General features: G+C 38.8%; 1 protein-coding gene across 1 annotated transcript; it reads right to left on the bottom strand.

Annotated features, from left to right (window-relative positions):
* Nucleotides 1-11,638: 11,638 nt before the first annotated feature.
* Nucleotides 11,639-12,447, bottom strand: LOC131307032 (cysteine-rich receptor-like protein kinase 37). The gene is given in 4 exon segments (XM_058333453.1): nt 11,639-11,686; nt 11,688-11,836; nt 12,026-12,238; nt 12,369-12,447. Coding segments are annotated over 4 exon segments (489 nt in total).
* Between the last annotated feature and the right edge of the window lie 4,749 nt (nt 12,448-17,196).

The following is a 17,196-nucleotide window of genomic DNA, read 5'->3' as shown; positions in this document are numbered from 1 at the left end:
TTTTATGCAGCGCAACGGCTACAAGAAGTGCAATGCAAATCATTATCGTCACTTCAAGAGGTTTAAATGCAGTTACATTGTTCTATTGCTTTATGTCGACGATATGCTTGTAGCAGGATCCTGTGTTAGGGAGATAAACAGTTTGAAGTAACAGTTGGCAATAGAGTTTGCTATGAAGGATCTGGGTTCAGCAAAGCAAATACTTGGGATGAGAATCAACAGGGATAAGGATCAGAGGATCTTGTGATTAAGTCAGGCTGAGTATATTGAACGTGTTCTGGAGAGGTTCAATATGCAAAGTGCTAAGGCAGTTAGCACGCCCTTAGGAAGTCACTTCAAACTTTCTCAGGGTCAATCACCCAAGACAGATGCAGAGGAGTACATGGTCAGGGTTCCTTATGCCTCGGTCATTGGTAGCCTGATGTATGCGATGGTGTGCATGAGACCAGATATTGCCCATGCAGTGGGAGTTGTAAGCAGGTTTGCTTGCAATCCAGGGAAACATCATTGGGAAGCAGTCAAGTAGATTTTGCGTTACTTGAGAGGTACCACTGATTTGCCACTTTGTTTTGGGAGAGGGAAGTTGACAATACAGGGATATGTGGATGCAGACTTTGCCGGTGATCAGGATACACGGCGAAGCACCACGGGGTATGCTTATACTGTTGGTTCAACAGTGGTGAGTTGGGTTTCACGTCTGCAGAAAATAGTGACATTTTCCACGACAGAAGCTGAGTATGTGGCCGTGACTGAGGCTGCAAAGGAGATGATTTGGTTGAAGAGTTTTTTGGAGGAGTTGGGTTTGAAGCAAGAGAACTGCGTTCTTTTCAGTGACAACCAGAGTGCTATACACCTTACCAAAAATCCAGTGTTCCACGCTAGGACGAAGCACATCAATTTGAGGTACCATTTCATTTGTTTGCTTTTGGTGGGTGGGGATTTGTTACTAGATAAGATTTTGGGAAATAAAAATCCAGCAGATATGTTAACCAAGCCTGTTATTGTTGAGAAACTGAAGTTGTGTTCAACTTCAGTTGGCCTTCATGTTTGAAAAAGATGATGGGGCTGGAGTCACACCAAGAGGGGTCAGATGACTACGTCCGCGTTGATTGAGATTATTTGGGTTTGCAGTTGTTTGTTTGCTGATGCTTCAGTTATCTCCAAGTGGCAGATTGTTATGGGTGCAGTCAACCTTCAGCAGTGGTTTAGCCTGGGGGTGTGGGGGTGCGACTTTAGGACCCGACCTATTTTACATTGCAGTTTGTATGTAATTAGATTAACGTGTTTTTAGAGAAAAACAGAGAGAGGCAAGAGAAAACACAGGTCTCAGAGAGATTGCGATAAGACTTGTACTCTTGATTTGATTTCATAGTGGACTGGTGTGGTTCCAGTAGTTTTTCCTTGCATTGAGGTTTTTCACGTATATCTTGTGTTCTTTCTTCTTTTCTCCGTTACGCACTATTATTTCAGTCTGCTTGCAATTTCCGTGATCATAGTTTCCAAGATCCGTAAAGAGTTACGAGTTGAATAAGGAGTTCAATTCCTAACAAGCATCCCCTCAGCAGAACCACAAACAGCATCCACATTTGAGCCTAAGGCTTTAACACCCCCGTTGGCAAAACTGCTGCACCTTAATTTTTGCATCATCTGCAAACAATGTCTCAAAAGGCCCATTTAGCAGCAGCAGAAATAACCGCAGGTGTCAAGAGCACCAGTAATAGGAATCTTACATCCTCATATTTTTTTTTCCCAATCGCCAAAGCTCTAATATCCTCATTTAGTTTTTGAAAAGGAATGTATGATCAGTGGTGGCTCCATGAATTTGTATCGCGTGTTTAAAAATTACATTGACTCTATTAACTTTATTAACAAATAACACCTACACAAATCTCATGTATTAGTACGAATAGCACCATCAAAATTCATAAAGAATACTTGCAATTTTACAATGGTCCTCGACGACTTTTCAGTTATTTACAAGACAAATGGGCCCATTCATCCACATATATCATTTTGCCAGAAAATTGTGGTGAATAAACTGACGAAGACCTATTTAAAGATATGCCCTCTTAAATTTCTTGTTTTCTAGATTTTTCTTCGAAAAAGAAAAATGGGAGAATTTTTGATAGGTCCACTATAGCATGTTTCTAACCCACTCAATCCACTTCTAAAATTTCTAACACCACTAGTCCACTAATAATTTCAATGACAAAAATAACCTATATAAAAGAAACAATGGCCTTGTTTGGCTAATACAAAAAATGTATTTTTTCATTTTTTTTCGATCTTGTTGCAACCACATAACCACCGCCACGCCCCCACCACCACCTCCACCAACACCACCACCACCATGCCGCCGCCGCCACCTGCACCCACCACCACACCGCCACCACCTCCACCAACACCACCACCACCATGCCGCCGCCGCCACCTGCACCCACCACCACACCGCCACCACCACCACCAAAACGCTGCCACCTCTACCACAATTACCACCACCACCAAGCCGCCACCACAACCACCACCACCACGACGCCACCGCCAACACTCCACAACCACAATGCCGCTGCCACCACCGAAATGACAACCACCACACCGCCACCACAACCACACCGCCACAACCACCACCACCGCCACAACGCCGCTGCCACCACCACCGTCACCAACACCACCACCACCACGCCACCGCCACCACCATGCCATCGCCACCACCACTACCGCCACCACAACCACTCTACCATCACCAACACCACCACTCCACCACCGCCACCGCCATCACTCCACCACCACCACGTCTTCTTTACAAAAGTGTCTTTATTTGCAGTCTAAAAGTACAAATTTGAAGTCTAAATTTTTTCTAGCGTTGGTGTTCATTTAACAAATTTGCAGTCTAAAAGTGCAAATTTGCAGTCTACACACAAATTTAGACTGCAAATTATTAAATGAACACTAATGCCAATGAGAATTTAGACTACAAAGTTTACAAAAGTGCCTTTATTTGCAATCTAAATTTTCTCTGGCGTTGGTGTTCATTTAATAAATTTGTAGTCTAAAAGTGTAAATTTGCAGTCTAAATTCTCAGTGGCTTAGTGTTCATTTAATAATTTGCAGTCTAAATTCTCCTCGGCGTTGATGTTCATTCAATAATTCGTAGTCCAAACCCTAAATGCCTAAAGTAAACCCAAAGTGACTATCCTACTTAAAATAGTAATAAACCAATATTAGTTTTTTATTTAAAAATAATAATTCTCTTGACATTAGTCAAAAGTCCAAATTTGCAATCTAAATTTGCCTAAATGTGCTGTTTAAATTCTCCTTGGTGTTAATGATTATTTAACAATTTAATTTACTGAAGTGCCTAAATTGTTACAATTTGCCTAAATGTGCAGTTGAAATTGTAAGGTATATTGAATAAAATGGAAAAATAACTACCAAACTTGTTACCATTTACTTTTTTTTTTTTTTTTCAACGGAAAGAGAGAAGAATTTATTAACGAAGAAACCGGTCAAAGGACCGGACATCATCCAAAGCAAGATTAGCTAGCCAATAGGGGACAGGACCCCCCCAATTTTCTAGTCTAACCCCTAATAGGGAATGCTTAGCCAACGAATGGGCTACCCTATTACAAGAACGATTAACATGCACGAAAGTACAAGAGGAAAATAGAGGCAGAAGAACTAAGCAATCCAAGAGAATAGAGCTACAATCTGCAAAAGATTTTCCCGCTTGAGTAAGTGCTTGAACAACTTGGAGAGAATCACCCTCCAGAACAATCTTCGAAAGGCCTCTATTGGCTGCAAAGACCAAAGCTTCCCGAAAGGCCATGGCCTCAACAGCTCTAGGGGAGAAAAGCCCAATAAAAGGGATGGCCATCATGCCCACAATCTGCCCCCAATGATCTCGAGCCACAATGCCGACTCCAACTGAGCCATTTGCCCTTTGAACGGCCCCATCAACATTAAGTTTTATCACATCAACAAGAGGTGGACGCCACATAGGAACACTCGTAGAAACAACAGGGCTTTGGAGAGAATGATCATCAACCATGACAGCCTTAAATTCGGAACAAAGAGCAGAAGCCTTTTCCAGAATCACAGTACCATCCCAGCCAAGGCCATCAAAATACACTTGATTTCTTGCCTTCCAAATGAACCAGCAAATAGAAACAAAAAACGCACCCATATTCACCGATGTATCAGACGCATAAGAATTATGGGGGAACGAATACCACCAATCGATAAACTGAAAGGAATTCCACATAGAAGAAACCACAGGGCAAAACGGGGAACTAAGTCACACCGCTCGCGATAGCTTGCATTGGAAAAGTAGGTGCTCAAGTGTTTCATAATTGGTCTTACACCTTGGGCAGTAGGGAGAAACATCAATACCTTTACGATTCAAATTAGCACATACAGCAATAGCATTATGGGAACATCTCCACAAAAACATCTTGACTTTATTAGGGATTGGTAAAGACCACAAAGATTTCCAGAAAGAGTCAGAAGGAATACCCGAACATGCAGTGGAGCTCGGCTGTGATGATTGTGAGCACGGCAGTGGTGACCCGGTGGTGTCCAGTGGTGTTCGGCGGTGCTAATGAGTTCCAAGGATGGTGGTGGGGGGGGGGGGGGGGGGGGGGGGGGGGGGGAGGGACCATCGGAATTGCGTTCACCAAGTACAGGGTTTGCCGGAGTTGCAGGTGGAGACGAGTCTCCTGGGCTTCGCGCCGGAGTTGAGTTCACATTTGGCTTTGTATTCACATTTTTAGTTGAAACGAAGAGAAGGGCATATCTATCCCATAAAAAAATAAGAGTGGACCTAAGACTTTAAAAAAAGGCACTGTACTGGGCCTTGGTCAAAATTACAAAATGGACTGGAGACGAATTCTTTAAAGAAGAATCCATGTATTGAATTAAAATCATTCTAGTAATTCCATTTAGTTCTTCATTTCAGTTTTTTTGTTCTCAGTTGATGCTATGTGTCTCTTACAAAATTAATGTCAGCAATTTAAACATAAATTCTAGAGGTGGCAAATGGGCAGGTTGGGTCGGGTTTGGACGGATTGAAATGGGTCACGGTTTGAATATGGATGGGTCAAATACGGGTCAATTAGTAAATGGGTTGACACAGGTCGGGTCAAATACGGATCAAGCCAAACCCAAATCCGGCCGACCCGACCCATTTTTCTTTCTTTCTTTCTTTCTTTCTTTTTTTTTTTTCCTTTCCTTCTTTTTCCCCTTACTTCTCCTCTATTCTTGTTTCTATTAATTTTTTTTTTGAATTTGTTTGTTTTGCGTCAAACTATTGTGACTTATTGATTCATCTCGTCGGGAGCAATCGGAAAAGCAAAAAATTATTAGTTTCTATCCAAAAAAAATTTGATCCAATGTTTTTCGTCAGTTTGTGTGATAAACATTGTTTTATCCAAAGTTCGAAGTTATCTAAAGAAATTTGAAATTCTTTGTTTTCAAATACTAAGAGTTCTGTTTGAAGTGGAAACAAAATAGAAATACAACAAGAAGTTCCAAATATTTTGGTGCTTGACCTTTTCAAACGTAAAAAAAAATGTAAATGGTTTCAATCATGCCATTATTTAAAAATTCTGAAATCCCATTGCCAAGGGGTGGCGCGAAGTTAAAATTTTCATTGCCGTAAGGCCGCGTCCTTCGGGGACGGCGCAAGGTTTCGAATTCCAATTCTATTGCGGAAAGGCGGCGCCCTTCGGGGACGGTGCAAGGTTGAAATTCCAATTCCATTGCTGAAAGGTTGCGCTCATCGAAGACGGCGCAAGATTAAAATCCCATTGTCGTCGTCCCCGACACAAAATTAAATTTCATTGCCGTCGGGGACAGTGCAAAGTTAAAATTCCATTGTCGTTCCCGACGACACAAAATTGAAAGCCCATATATAAAAAGTATTGTCGGGGACGGTGCAGGATTGAAATTCTGTTGTATGCCGATTCGGTTGCAACAATGGCTTTTGTCAAAAAAAGTCAGGGCAGTAGCAAAAAGAATTGATTTGGAGTGCCTCCACGGCATTCAAACAATGTTTAGGAGTAAAACAACTCTTGTGCAGAATGAGAGTTTTAATTCAAACCCATATTGAACCCATTTTTAACCCATTTAAATCCATGTAAATATGGGTTTAATGGGTTGAACCCATATCAACCCGTTATGTAATATGAGCGGATTGGGTTGAGTTATAAATGGGTAGATTTGGCGGGTTAGAAAAATATGAGTTAAGATTGCCACCTCTAATAAATTCCCATATAGTTATCAAAGAGGATATCGTTTTATGGCTAATTTTCCCTTTTATCCCCTTAATTTTTCAATCTCTGTCCAATTCGTCCTTAATCTACAAACCCAAATAAGGATTTTGAACGGAGTAATTCTATTTAACGTATATAAATCCTCATCTTTTTCATCATGCCCGCACCTAATTAGTTTAAGTTGATGGCCATTAAAAAAGAGGTTTTATGTGTATGATTTTTCTGTCGGCAATGAAACTTTTTTTTCAGGCAACAGTAACAATTTACTCCAAAAAACTTGAGTGGAATCTAACCAAAGCAATGCAAACAGACAAAAACACCCAAGAGAAACCCAGCTAAAAATACACTCTTATGCCCCCCAAAAATCCTTGTTTCAGTTGTTTGTCAACAAGTGGGATTAACACCCAAATACCGTCTTTAGACCGGACAAACTCAGAAAAACCCACGTTTGTAAATGGGGGTCAACACCCAAGCAACTGTCTTTAAAACCTACATAGGCGGGCTAAATTCCGGCGCTGCCTTCGTCATTCATTCGATGACCTAACCGGATCAACCTAGTCAGATCGGTAGTGAAACTTTAGCGTTTCAACTAGTAGATGCAAGGAATGGTAACAACTAAAGAATACAGGAGATGGTCTAACTAACTTCGGGGTTTGCTCAATTTGGGGCTAGTAGTTTTGCTCCATTAATTGGGCTCCTCGCAAATACACAGTGGGATTAGGTTCCAGAATTAGTCGAGATGCACTGACTGAACAACTGAGTTTTATATATATATATCAACACACACGCACATATACACATACACGCACCTCCAAGGTAATAAAACACGGCGATGGGTGGCTAAGGGGTGTTCCGAATTCTAAAAAAAAGAACTTTTAGAAAATGAACGTAATTTCAAGCTCAAAAATTATGCGTTTAACCAAATAATTTTCCTATTAATATGGATCTTGTTTGATATCTTTTAAACGGTACAAAAAAAATTAAAAAATTATTTTTTATTTTAATTATATTTGAGCTTGAAATTACTTTTTTTAAAAAGAAAGCAGAACGGCATACGTCGCTTCGTCAACAAAATGCTCAGAAATGCCAACAACCAGAGACACTAGCATAGCATGGAGCCAAGCCAACTGCCTGGTTGTTGCCGAGGTTGCCTTCCCATCAAAATCCCACCTCCGCCCACCTCTGCTTGCTGTAGAAAATCAAACACGCAGTCAAGGAATCAATACGACAAGTAGCCGCCTCCAACAATCCTAACCTCAGAACAGGTAACACATTGTCGACTACTACTATATTTGTCATGTACTCCTGTGTAAAATACTCTCCCCTGCCCATCTTGATTGAAATCTTTCGCCCGCCATCTGTTCGACAAAATATGCCCTCCGAATATTTGGCTTTCAGGCTGTAGCACAATCAGCCTTTTAGAGAGCGAGTGAGAGAGAGAGAGAAGGAGGAGGAGGATAAAACCATAATCTAACATAGCCTCACCCAGTGTTCTAAAAGTCCCCGCCTACGGTCCAACGCCTAGGCGATTAAGCAGCCGATTAGTTCCCACCTAGGGGACCCATGTTTTTGGTAGTTTCAATACTGGAGACCATGTTTTGGTAATTCTCCCTTGAAACAATATGCTAGGTTTACAACTAACAGAGAGCACTCAAAGCAGATACAGTCAAAACACCTTGCCACATTGGAAGAGGAAACACGACACGCATAACACATATAAGAAGATAAGTCATGGTTGGGAATTCTCTGGTGGACAAACACAAATTCCATCGCCAAATTCCCCTTTGGGACAGCCACCAAACTAAGTCGCAACCCATTGGTAAGTACTCTAAAAGGAGTTACTGATTTCAGATTCTACAATTTACATACATTGAAATGTATATACTTCCAAATAATTCCTTGCGCTTAATTTGTGGTACCAACAAACCCATCCATTCCACCAAGCCCACAAAACTTGTTCACTTTTCAAACTGCCGAGGCTTTGGAATTCCGCAAGCAACTCTGGACTCACACATTTTGCTTTCAAGTGTATAGACTTCAGTAGTCTTTCAAATTTGCATTATTTTTCTCATTTTTGTAGAGAGAACTTCAAAAAGATAACTGTTACTTATTGTTGGATGGACTCCAACAGTTATCTTTTTGGATCCACGTCAAAAAGATAACTGTTGCTTATTATTATGTCAGTAGGTGTAATTTCGGAAAATTGTTCTTCCACTTCACACACTGTGGAGCAAATGGATTACAGGTCTAACCACTAGCTACAGCCTACAGAAACATATACGTGTAATTATGTAAACAAATCTAGCAAAGATGCCTTAAGACCCCATGCAACTTCCAAACTAAGAAGCATGGATACGGTTGACACATGACTCAACAGTGTTAAATAAATTGAGTTACAAACACGGCGGGGGTGTAACGACCCGATTTTCGGAGATGTTAATTAAACATTTTTCCCATTTTTCCAAAAATGATTTAATCAAAAGTAAATGGTTAACTTCATTAGTAGCAGAATTAATAATTAAAGTACATCATAATTGATCTTAGTGAGATTACTTCATAGAGAAAATATTAGTTCAGAAATTAAGATTACATTGATTGTAATGAAAGTACGCAATAGAAATGAAAGAGAGCCTCTAGGGGTTTGCATTCCAGCCTTCAATTCAGTTGGCTCTTCTTCAAAAACGAGGTCCTCGGTCTCTCAAAATGGTTCCTCCAAAGTCCAATCCTTCTTTAACACCTAGCGTATAATGCCAGAGCAATCACCCAATAGATACACTCCTACCCTTTAACCCTTACTTTATAAGTTCATAATAGTCAACAAAAATAAATAAAATACAACATGGGCACAAAATAGATTCACGAAGTCTATTAGATTACCAAGCCAATAACTTACATGAAGTCTAGAATCTCAACCTTGAGAACTTTCCTCTGAATTAAGCACCAAACTATGGCCGTCGCATGATTTTACTCCCTCATTGCTTGACCATCAAGGACCCCAAATGAAAAGACCTAAGTTATCTACTTAGTCGTACTCATCCGTGACCATCGTAAGGAGACTATCCAAAACTTTTAGAAACACCTTGTCCCATTGGGATGGACCTATAGATAATTATCTTGAAACTATAGTGCATATCGCCCTTATCCGCCAAATGTCCACACAGAGCATTTGTATGTCATGAAGTGCCATATTTAGTGTTTCGAATCAATGATACAGGTTCCCATTGGCTGACCTTACAACAGGTTTCGCTAGGATGCCCTAATCCACGCAAATAGAAAGTAAATGAAGAATTTTAAGGTAGAGATAAACCGGCCCACACAAGTTACTAAACATTGAATTAAAATCAGAGAGGGCAAAACAAAAATATACAGTACTGATATCTTGATTAGTTATCCTTCTCCATATGAAAAATATTTTAGCGAGGCTCTAGTTGGGTCATTGTCACTTCATTAATGCTTGGAGAACTTTGAGCCGGTGAACGTTCATTCGTCTCTTTGGAACTCCTCTCAATATAAAAGCCAGGTTGCTTGGGTTGGGGCAAAGCTACAATATATGAAACCAACATTAAGACCACAGACGACATAGTCGACCTGTCTTCTGGGCATATCTGCACGCATAGGGCATTTCTGCACGCATAGGAGACCAATCTGTATTAGCTTTGCTAGCGAATGAAATGAGGAGAAAGTTGAGTTGATTATTAAGTATTGTGCAAGTGCATCTTGCTTGGAGTGAATGATTCCTCTTATAATCAAGCGTGTGACTTGATGGTAAAGGGGCTGGGAATAATAGGGACATCCAAACTATTCTTGAAGACATAAACGAGATGGTAAAGGATTGTAATTTTACTGTGTCTTGGTGCAGTAGAGATGTTAATAGGTGTGCTAATTGGCTAGCGTGTAAAGCTAAGGAGGGTCTCCTTTCTCCTCCTCCCATTTCCCCTATTCCCCCAGACTTCTGTACTCTGCTTTCTTCTGATTTTGGTGTTAATGAACCTGTTTTTCCCTCAAAAAAAAAAAAAAAATTAAGCGTGTGACTTGGTCTCATCAAGTGGAATCCCAGGACTATCCTAACCTCGCAGGTCTCAGCCTGCATCAAATAATAGAGCTACCAGTATCGTTATTACATAGCTTTACGGCAACGTAAAGTTGGCTCGAAAGATTAAGTCTTAACAAGCTTGCATATTTTGTGTTCTTGACCTTGTATAAAAAACATTTCTGGTAGTTTCATATAAATCTCTTCATCCAATTCTCCATTTCGTGCACAGTTTTCACATCCATCTGGTGAATCTTGAGTTTGTAATGAAAGTACGCAAACGGTATTGAAACAGAGCCTCTAGGGGTTTGGTTCTAGCCTTCAGTTGCCTCTTCTTCATAAAACGACATAGTCGACATTAAGACCACATACAGCATATTTTAGCGACCCTCTAGGTCGGTCATTGTCACCTCATTGATGCTCGGAGAAATTTGAGCCGCCGAACGTTCATGCGTCTCTTTGGAACTTCTCTCAATATAAAAGCCAGGTTGTTTGGGTTGAGGCAAAGCTAAAATATCTAAAACCAACATTAAGACCACAGACGACATAGTCGGCCTGTCTTCAGGGCATTTCTGCACGCATAGGAGACCAATCTGTATACATCTCAACACCTTAGACATTGGAAATGAACCCTCCATCACTGGATCTATTAATTCAAAAGCCTTTCTGTCAATCCAAAGTTTCCATGCCTGAAAATGGGTCAATACAATTAGAAATCAAATATCGAGAAATATGCAACCGAACTCATTTATATCAATACTAATATCTAATTGAGTCATTGTCACTTCATTGATGCTAGGAGAACTTTGAGGTGGAGTATGTTTATGTGTCTGGTTGGAACTCCTCTCAACATAAAAGACCAATGATGACATAGTTGGCTTGTCTTCAGGGCATTTCTGCACACATAGAAGATCAATCTGTATACACCTCAACTCCTTAGACATTGGAAATGAACCCTCAATCACTGGATCTATTAACTCATAAGCTTTTCCATCAATCAAAAGTCCCCATGCCTGAAATGGCTCACTATAGTTAGAACTCAAATATCAACAAATATGCAAATGGTGAAAAGGATATCAGGTTCTTTGTGTATGAACTTGCATGTCCAAGAAAGTTTTGATCATGGTCTGCATGATGGAATTTTCTATTCGTTTTGCCACTCATTATCTCCAAAACTATAACTCCAAAGCTAAAAATATTTGATTTTGTTGAAAATAGGCCATCGATTGTTTATTCGGGAGCCATGTAATCACTGCATATATAATATTATAAAAAGAAACAAAAAATTAGTGCTAAAAGTTATTACGTGCAAAATAGGGAACATGGTTTTGATCACGTACTAAGTTCCGACCATCCTTTTTGTTTTTACGAATGACTTGATCACCTCCAAAAGCCCTAACCAAGCCAAAATTTGAAATTTTGGGATTCATCTCACTATCAAGTAGCACATTGCTAGCTTTAAGATCTCTATGAATGACTCTCAATCTCGAATCTTGATGAAGATAAAGAATCCCCATAGTAATTCCACTAATGATATCTAGGCGCCTACTCCACGTGAGCAATTTGCTTTGTGTTATATCTGCAATTTCACGAAATTCATAGCACCTTTAACTAGTTCATTTTCTTGGTCATATAATGAGACAAACTTCTGTTAAATTACTATACTTTCTAATTGATAAGTACGACTTTAAGAAGAAAAAGAGAGTGGAAGGTTTATCGGGCTAACCAAAAATGAAGGAATCCAAGCTTCTAATCGGCATGTACTCGTAAACTAGCATTTGTTCTTCATCGAGAATGCAACATCCCAAAAGCCTAACTAGGTTATGGTGTTGAAGTTTAGCGATCAAAATAACATCGTTTTTGAATTCCTTAAGACCTTGTTTGGAGTTCCTCGAAAGTCACTTGACAATTATGTCTTTTCCGGTTGGTAAATGCCCATATGTTAACAGTCAACACAAGAGTCATTTTCTTAAAGACTACTTCGTAAGTACTCAGCTTGTAGCTCTCTTTCAGAGAATTTTAATCGTTCCACTTTTTTCGTGGATTCATTCATAAAAATAAAATTACCATGTAAACAGAGCCGAAACCCCCTTGTCCAACTTTATTTATAACAGAAAAGTTGTTAGTTGCCCATACAAGGTTGACCATATCAAAGATGGGCTATTCCACATTTCTTCATCACTGTCTCGATCAATGTGTATCCCTGCATCAATGATCGCAAAAAAAGAAAAAAAGAGAAAAAGAAAAAGAAAATATACAGCTAAATGAGTTCAATGCTGGGAGCCTTAAAAATTTGTCCTTATTGCCTTCTTCACTTGTGAATTCATCCTGTCCTTTTCAGCAATTTATGATTTCGTCCTTCTCATATTTTTAATACCACTATTGCCCTTTGAGTGTTGTTAATTGCATATATGTATACATTTTAAACCATATATATAGGCCTTATTTTAAAACATATATGTAATACAAGCTTTTCGATTTCATGGTAAATTATTTGTAGCATTTACCATAAAATATGTTTGTATGTTCCTATCATTTCATGATTAATTATTTGGACCATTTACCATGAAATATGTTTTTATGTTCCTATCATTTCATAGTTAATTATTTGGATCATTTACCATGAAATTATTTCATGGTTCATTATTTGGACTGTTTACCATGAAACTAGTCCGGCAAAATTTGTTAGGTCACTGTGCAGACCAATTCATATAATGATAGTTTGGGATGTACAAATACTTATGTTTACATCCCAAAATTCTTGTCTATATAGGCCAAGAATTTTAGGATGTAAATTAAAGTAAAATTCTTGACCTATATAGATAAGAATTTTAAGATGTAAACATAAGTAATTTACTGAGTACTAATGGAAAACCAAATTCTTCCGAAATAGTAACATGGTCGACCTTCATTGGGAGTGATACGCCTGCCTTTCAACCACATGTTCTGTTAAGAGTTATGCGCCTTTTCTTTTCTTTTTTTTGTGTGTTTGTATGTATATAATTATGTAATAGTGATTTATGTTCTTGTGCAACCAAAACGTAACATAAGTAAACCTCAAGGAGTTTGGTTAACTGGTTGTGAGAAAGCAATAAATGCTTCTTCTCCATAGGGTAATCGCCATTTATATTCTTGTAATTGAGTTTCGCTTCTTAATGTAATTGTCATTTACATATGCAAGATAGTCAATTCCATTGACTTATCATCGTTTAATGACCGACTTTGTAAGTGAACGTTTTTCATGTCCTACCACACCATTGAGTTTTTTGGAGCTAAAAGTGTTGGGATCCACGTTTCATTTGTTTCATGGACACTTTCATGTGCTGGGTTTCATGGACTGTACTACTAACGTTTTCTCCCCTGTTCATTAACCATTGGTATTAGGGATGCAAACGAGTCAAACCGAGCTGAAAACTTGAGCTCAAGCTCAACTTGGGTATTAACAAGCCGAGCCCAATTCATTCACTAAACGAGCTACTTTAAACGAGCCAGGCCGGCTTTTGGAGTGTTTTTTTTATATCGACAAAAAAATTGACTTTTGGACTCGAATTCAAGTTCAGCTCAATTACTAAACGAGCCAAGCCGAGCCAAGAATGAGCAACTCAGTTCATTTGCAGCCAATACAATCTGAATTCGATCATGAAAATCGAATCTGATGGTCCATTTGATCCAAATCCGTTAATCTGAACAGATTGGATTCCGATGTTATAGATGTAATTTCAAGTAATGGATTTTTGGCCTTATATTTGTTTAATTTTGAAATACATTAAATGAACCGGATCAGATTAGATGTCAGATAATCTATGGGACATTCAAATCATTACAAATTTTCCGTCTTTTCTTTTGCCAACACTCCACAAATATGTCTACAGTTCTTGGATCTAAATACACCTCAAAGAATTTTTCACGATTTCATTTTGCTTTTACTTTTTTGTGCCTGCGAATCTTCAAACCCTAAATTGTTTTGTCTGTGTGCCAATGCATTCCAAAACATGGTATGATGAGTTTGAAACACGCTTAGCCCCGTTCTATTTAGGGAAATAAGTACACTTATTTTCTAAATTAAAGGTGATGTAAATGACTTGTCTCTTTAAGTGGGAAATAAGTAATTATTTTACTTTATCGGAACGGAGCCTTATTTTGGAACAGAATCATGAGAGAATGAAATCGCAAGTAAACATGGGCAATATAGAATTTTTCTAGTAGCTGAACACACGAAAAGTTACAAGAAAGTTGATTTTTCCATACTTTCTCGTCATTTCCGTGCAACTAAACGTGGCCAAAAAGTCCCGATTTTGGTCATGGTTGGAAGGTACTCCCTCCGCTCCATATTGAGAGTCCATTACGAAAAGTCATGCTATTTTTCAAATAAAAAATCAACTACTTCTATGTATAATTTTTTGAAATTTTTAGCACCAAGTTAAAATACTAATCGAGATCTTTGATACGGTGCAAAAAAATTTGAAAAATTATTCACGGAATTAGTTGATTTTTTTATTTAAAAAATAGCAAGAGAAAGAGAGTATGTGACTCTCAATAAAGAACGGATGGAGTAGAATTCCATCTGCTTGAACAACAGCCGCCTACTCCAATTCAAGTAGAATTCCATCTGCTTGAATTTCAAAGAGCTACGTACCATTCCAATTATTAAACCACCAATTTACCGAGCAAATACCCATTGCCATGAAAAGATCCAAGTCATTTTCCAACTAACACAAAATTAAATATGTGGACCCACATGAACAAAAAAAAATTACTACCAACAGCTTGATTGATCTCCACAACCAAGGTCCAAGGCTAGTAGTCATTTTGAAGGCAGCAATGCTACACACACAGCAAAAGTGCACAGATTTTTTATGGGGCCCACTACGGGTTCCACACAAATAATCTGAGCCGTTCATTAAATGTAAAACATTTTTTCAAGGGCCTCCGCAAAAAATCAGCTCAATCCGATACTTGAAAATGTGAATGGTTGATATGTTCTCCGGTCCAAGATTTTTCAAACTCGTTACATTTTACTTCCACATCCAGTCAACGATATAAAAGCTCTCTCTCTCTCTCTCTCTCTCTCTCTCTGAACAACTTTCTCTCTTCTTTTTTTTCTTTATCAGCAAAAAAGAGTTTATTAATCTTTGAAAAACGGGTTACAATAATTAAATGGACACTAGGCAAGACAACGGCGCCCATACACCACGACAATCATATGCCATCTAGATAACTAACTAATGCAACCCAAAATCATCTCCAGATCTACACATATCAAAAGATAAGTCATGGTTGGGAATTCTCCGGTGGACAAACACAAAATCCATCGCCAAATTCCCCTTGTAATGGCCACTAATCTAAGTCGCAACCCATTGGTTTGTACTTTAAAAGGAGTTACGGACTTCAGATTCTACAATTAACATACATTGAAATAAATTTTCCTTATGCTCTATCTGTGGTACTGACTGCATCGTTCCGTGTCAAAAATATATTTATAAAACTGAAAATTAACTACTACTCCATAGAATAGGGGTCAAGACCGAGTATCGTTCCAACGGAGATAGTATGGCTGAGTTACGACAAATACGATTAATTTTTAGATTAATTCGGGCAAAAGAAGTTTGGTTGTTTGAATTTGGATAATTTATTGAATCGAAGAGAAAAAATTAAATGGAAAGTTTGTAACGATTGGAGAGAAAATCTAGGGTTCGAATCCACCTCAACTACGTAACTCCAACATGCATGGGTGAGATTAATTATTCGAATCAAAAGGGATTATTGTGAGGGCTTGCAAACCCTACCAATAATCGTCAAGAAAATTATTGAGTTGTTAAAAGACATAGATTATCCCATAGCATGGACCGTCTCAGAAGTACGGTCTGGCCGCCTAACGGCACCGCCCGTCTTAGGAGCATAATCTATCTCAGAATTCCAACTACAATCGATGAAAATCATTGTATAACTTGTATTTGAAAGCATGCATACAAATACTCAATAAATTAAAACCATTAAAATCATTCCATTCAATTGAAACGGGAAGGGTTCTTAGTTATATAATCGATCTGAATAATAAACCTAAAACCCATACATAAATAAAGTTACTATGTGCGAAGTTTCATCTTCCCCTAGAGAATAGAGTTAGCGGGCCATCGAAGCCGGAGTTCTCGTCCGTGAAGTCAATGATATGCGCAGCTTCTGTCCTCTGTTCTTCGACAAATCCTCTCTGAAAACGTCACCTCAAGCCAACCCTCTTGCCCCTTATATATTGTGTATAATAACATGTGCCGACATTACGGAAGGCTGGCCCAACTTTCCCCACAATTCACTTGTTAATTTTCAGGAAAAATGACGGCTCATGACGTATTTTGATAATTAATACCCGTCAAGGACATGCTAAAAACATCTGTTAATGTTGAAAATGTTTTTGGCGAATATTAATTATCAAAACACGTCATTAGCCGTCATTTACCCTTTTTTCAATACCAGCCAAGACCAATGTCAATGGGCCCAATCCCCTCTCGGAAAATCATAAACCACGTGCAACCCATAGGCCCGGGAATAATTCTTTATTAAACCTTTTAAAATACAATACTGCTCGGGCCCACCACATATATTGTATTGTTTCATAGCATAACAATTCCATAAGACCTTTTAATTTGCACATTTTCGCACCCATCGGTCTCCAAGGCCTACAAATACAATAAAGTGCTAAAATATATCAAGTAACAATGTAAAGGGACCGACTAGGCGGATTATATGAGTGCTTTTCAGCACCTATTAGGTACCAACAAGCCCCTCCGTTCCACCAAGCCCGCAAAACTTGTACACTTTTCAAACTGCCAAGGCTTTGGAATTCCGCAAACAACTCTGCACTTACGCTGTAATACCCCGAATTTTGGGGTTTGAGAGCGT

Source organism: Rhododendron vialii, chromosome 11a (genome assembly GCF_030253575.1).
Source record: "Rhododendron vialii isolate Sample 1 chromosome 11a, ASM3025357v1".
Classification (NCBI taxonomy): domain Eukaryota; kingdom Viridiplantae; phylum Streptophyta; class Magnoliopsida; order Ericales; family Ericaceae; genus Rhododendron; species Rhododendron vialii.
This window is presented reverse-complemented; position numbering and strand designations above follow the sequence as displayed.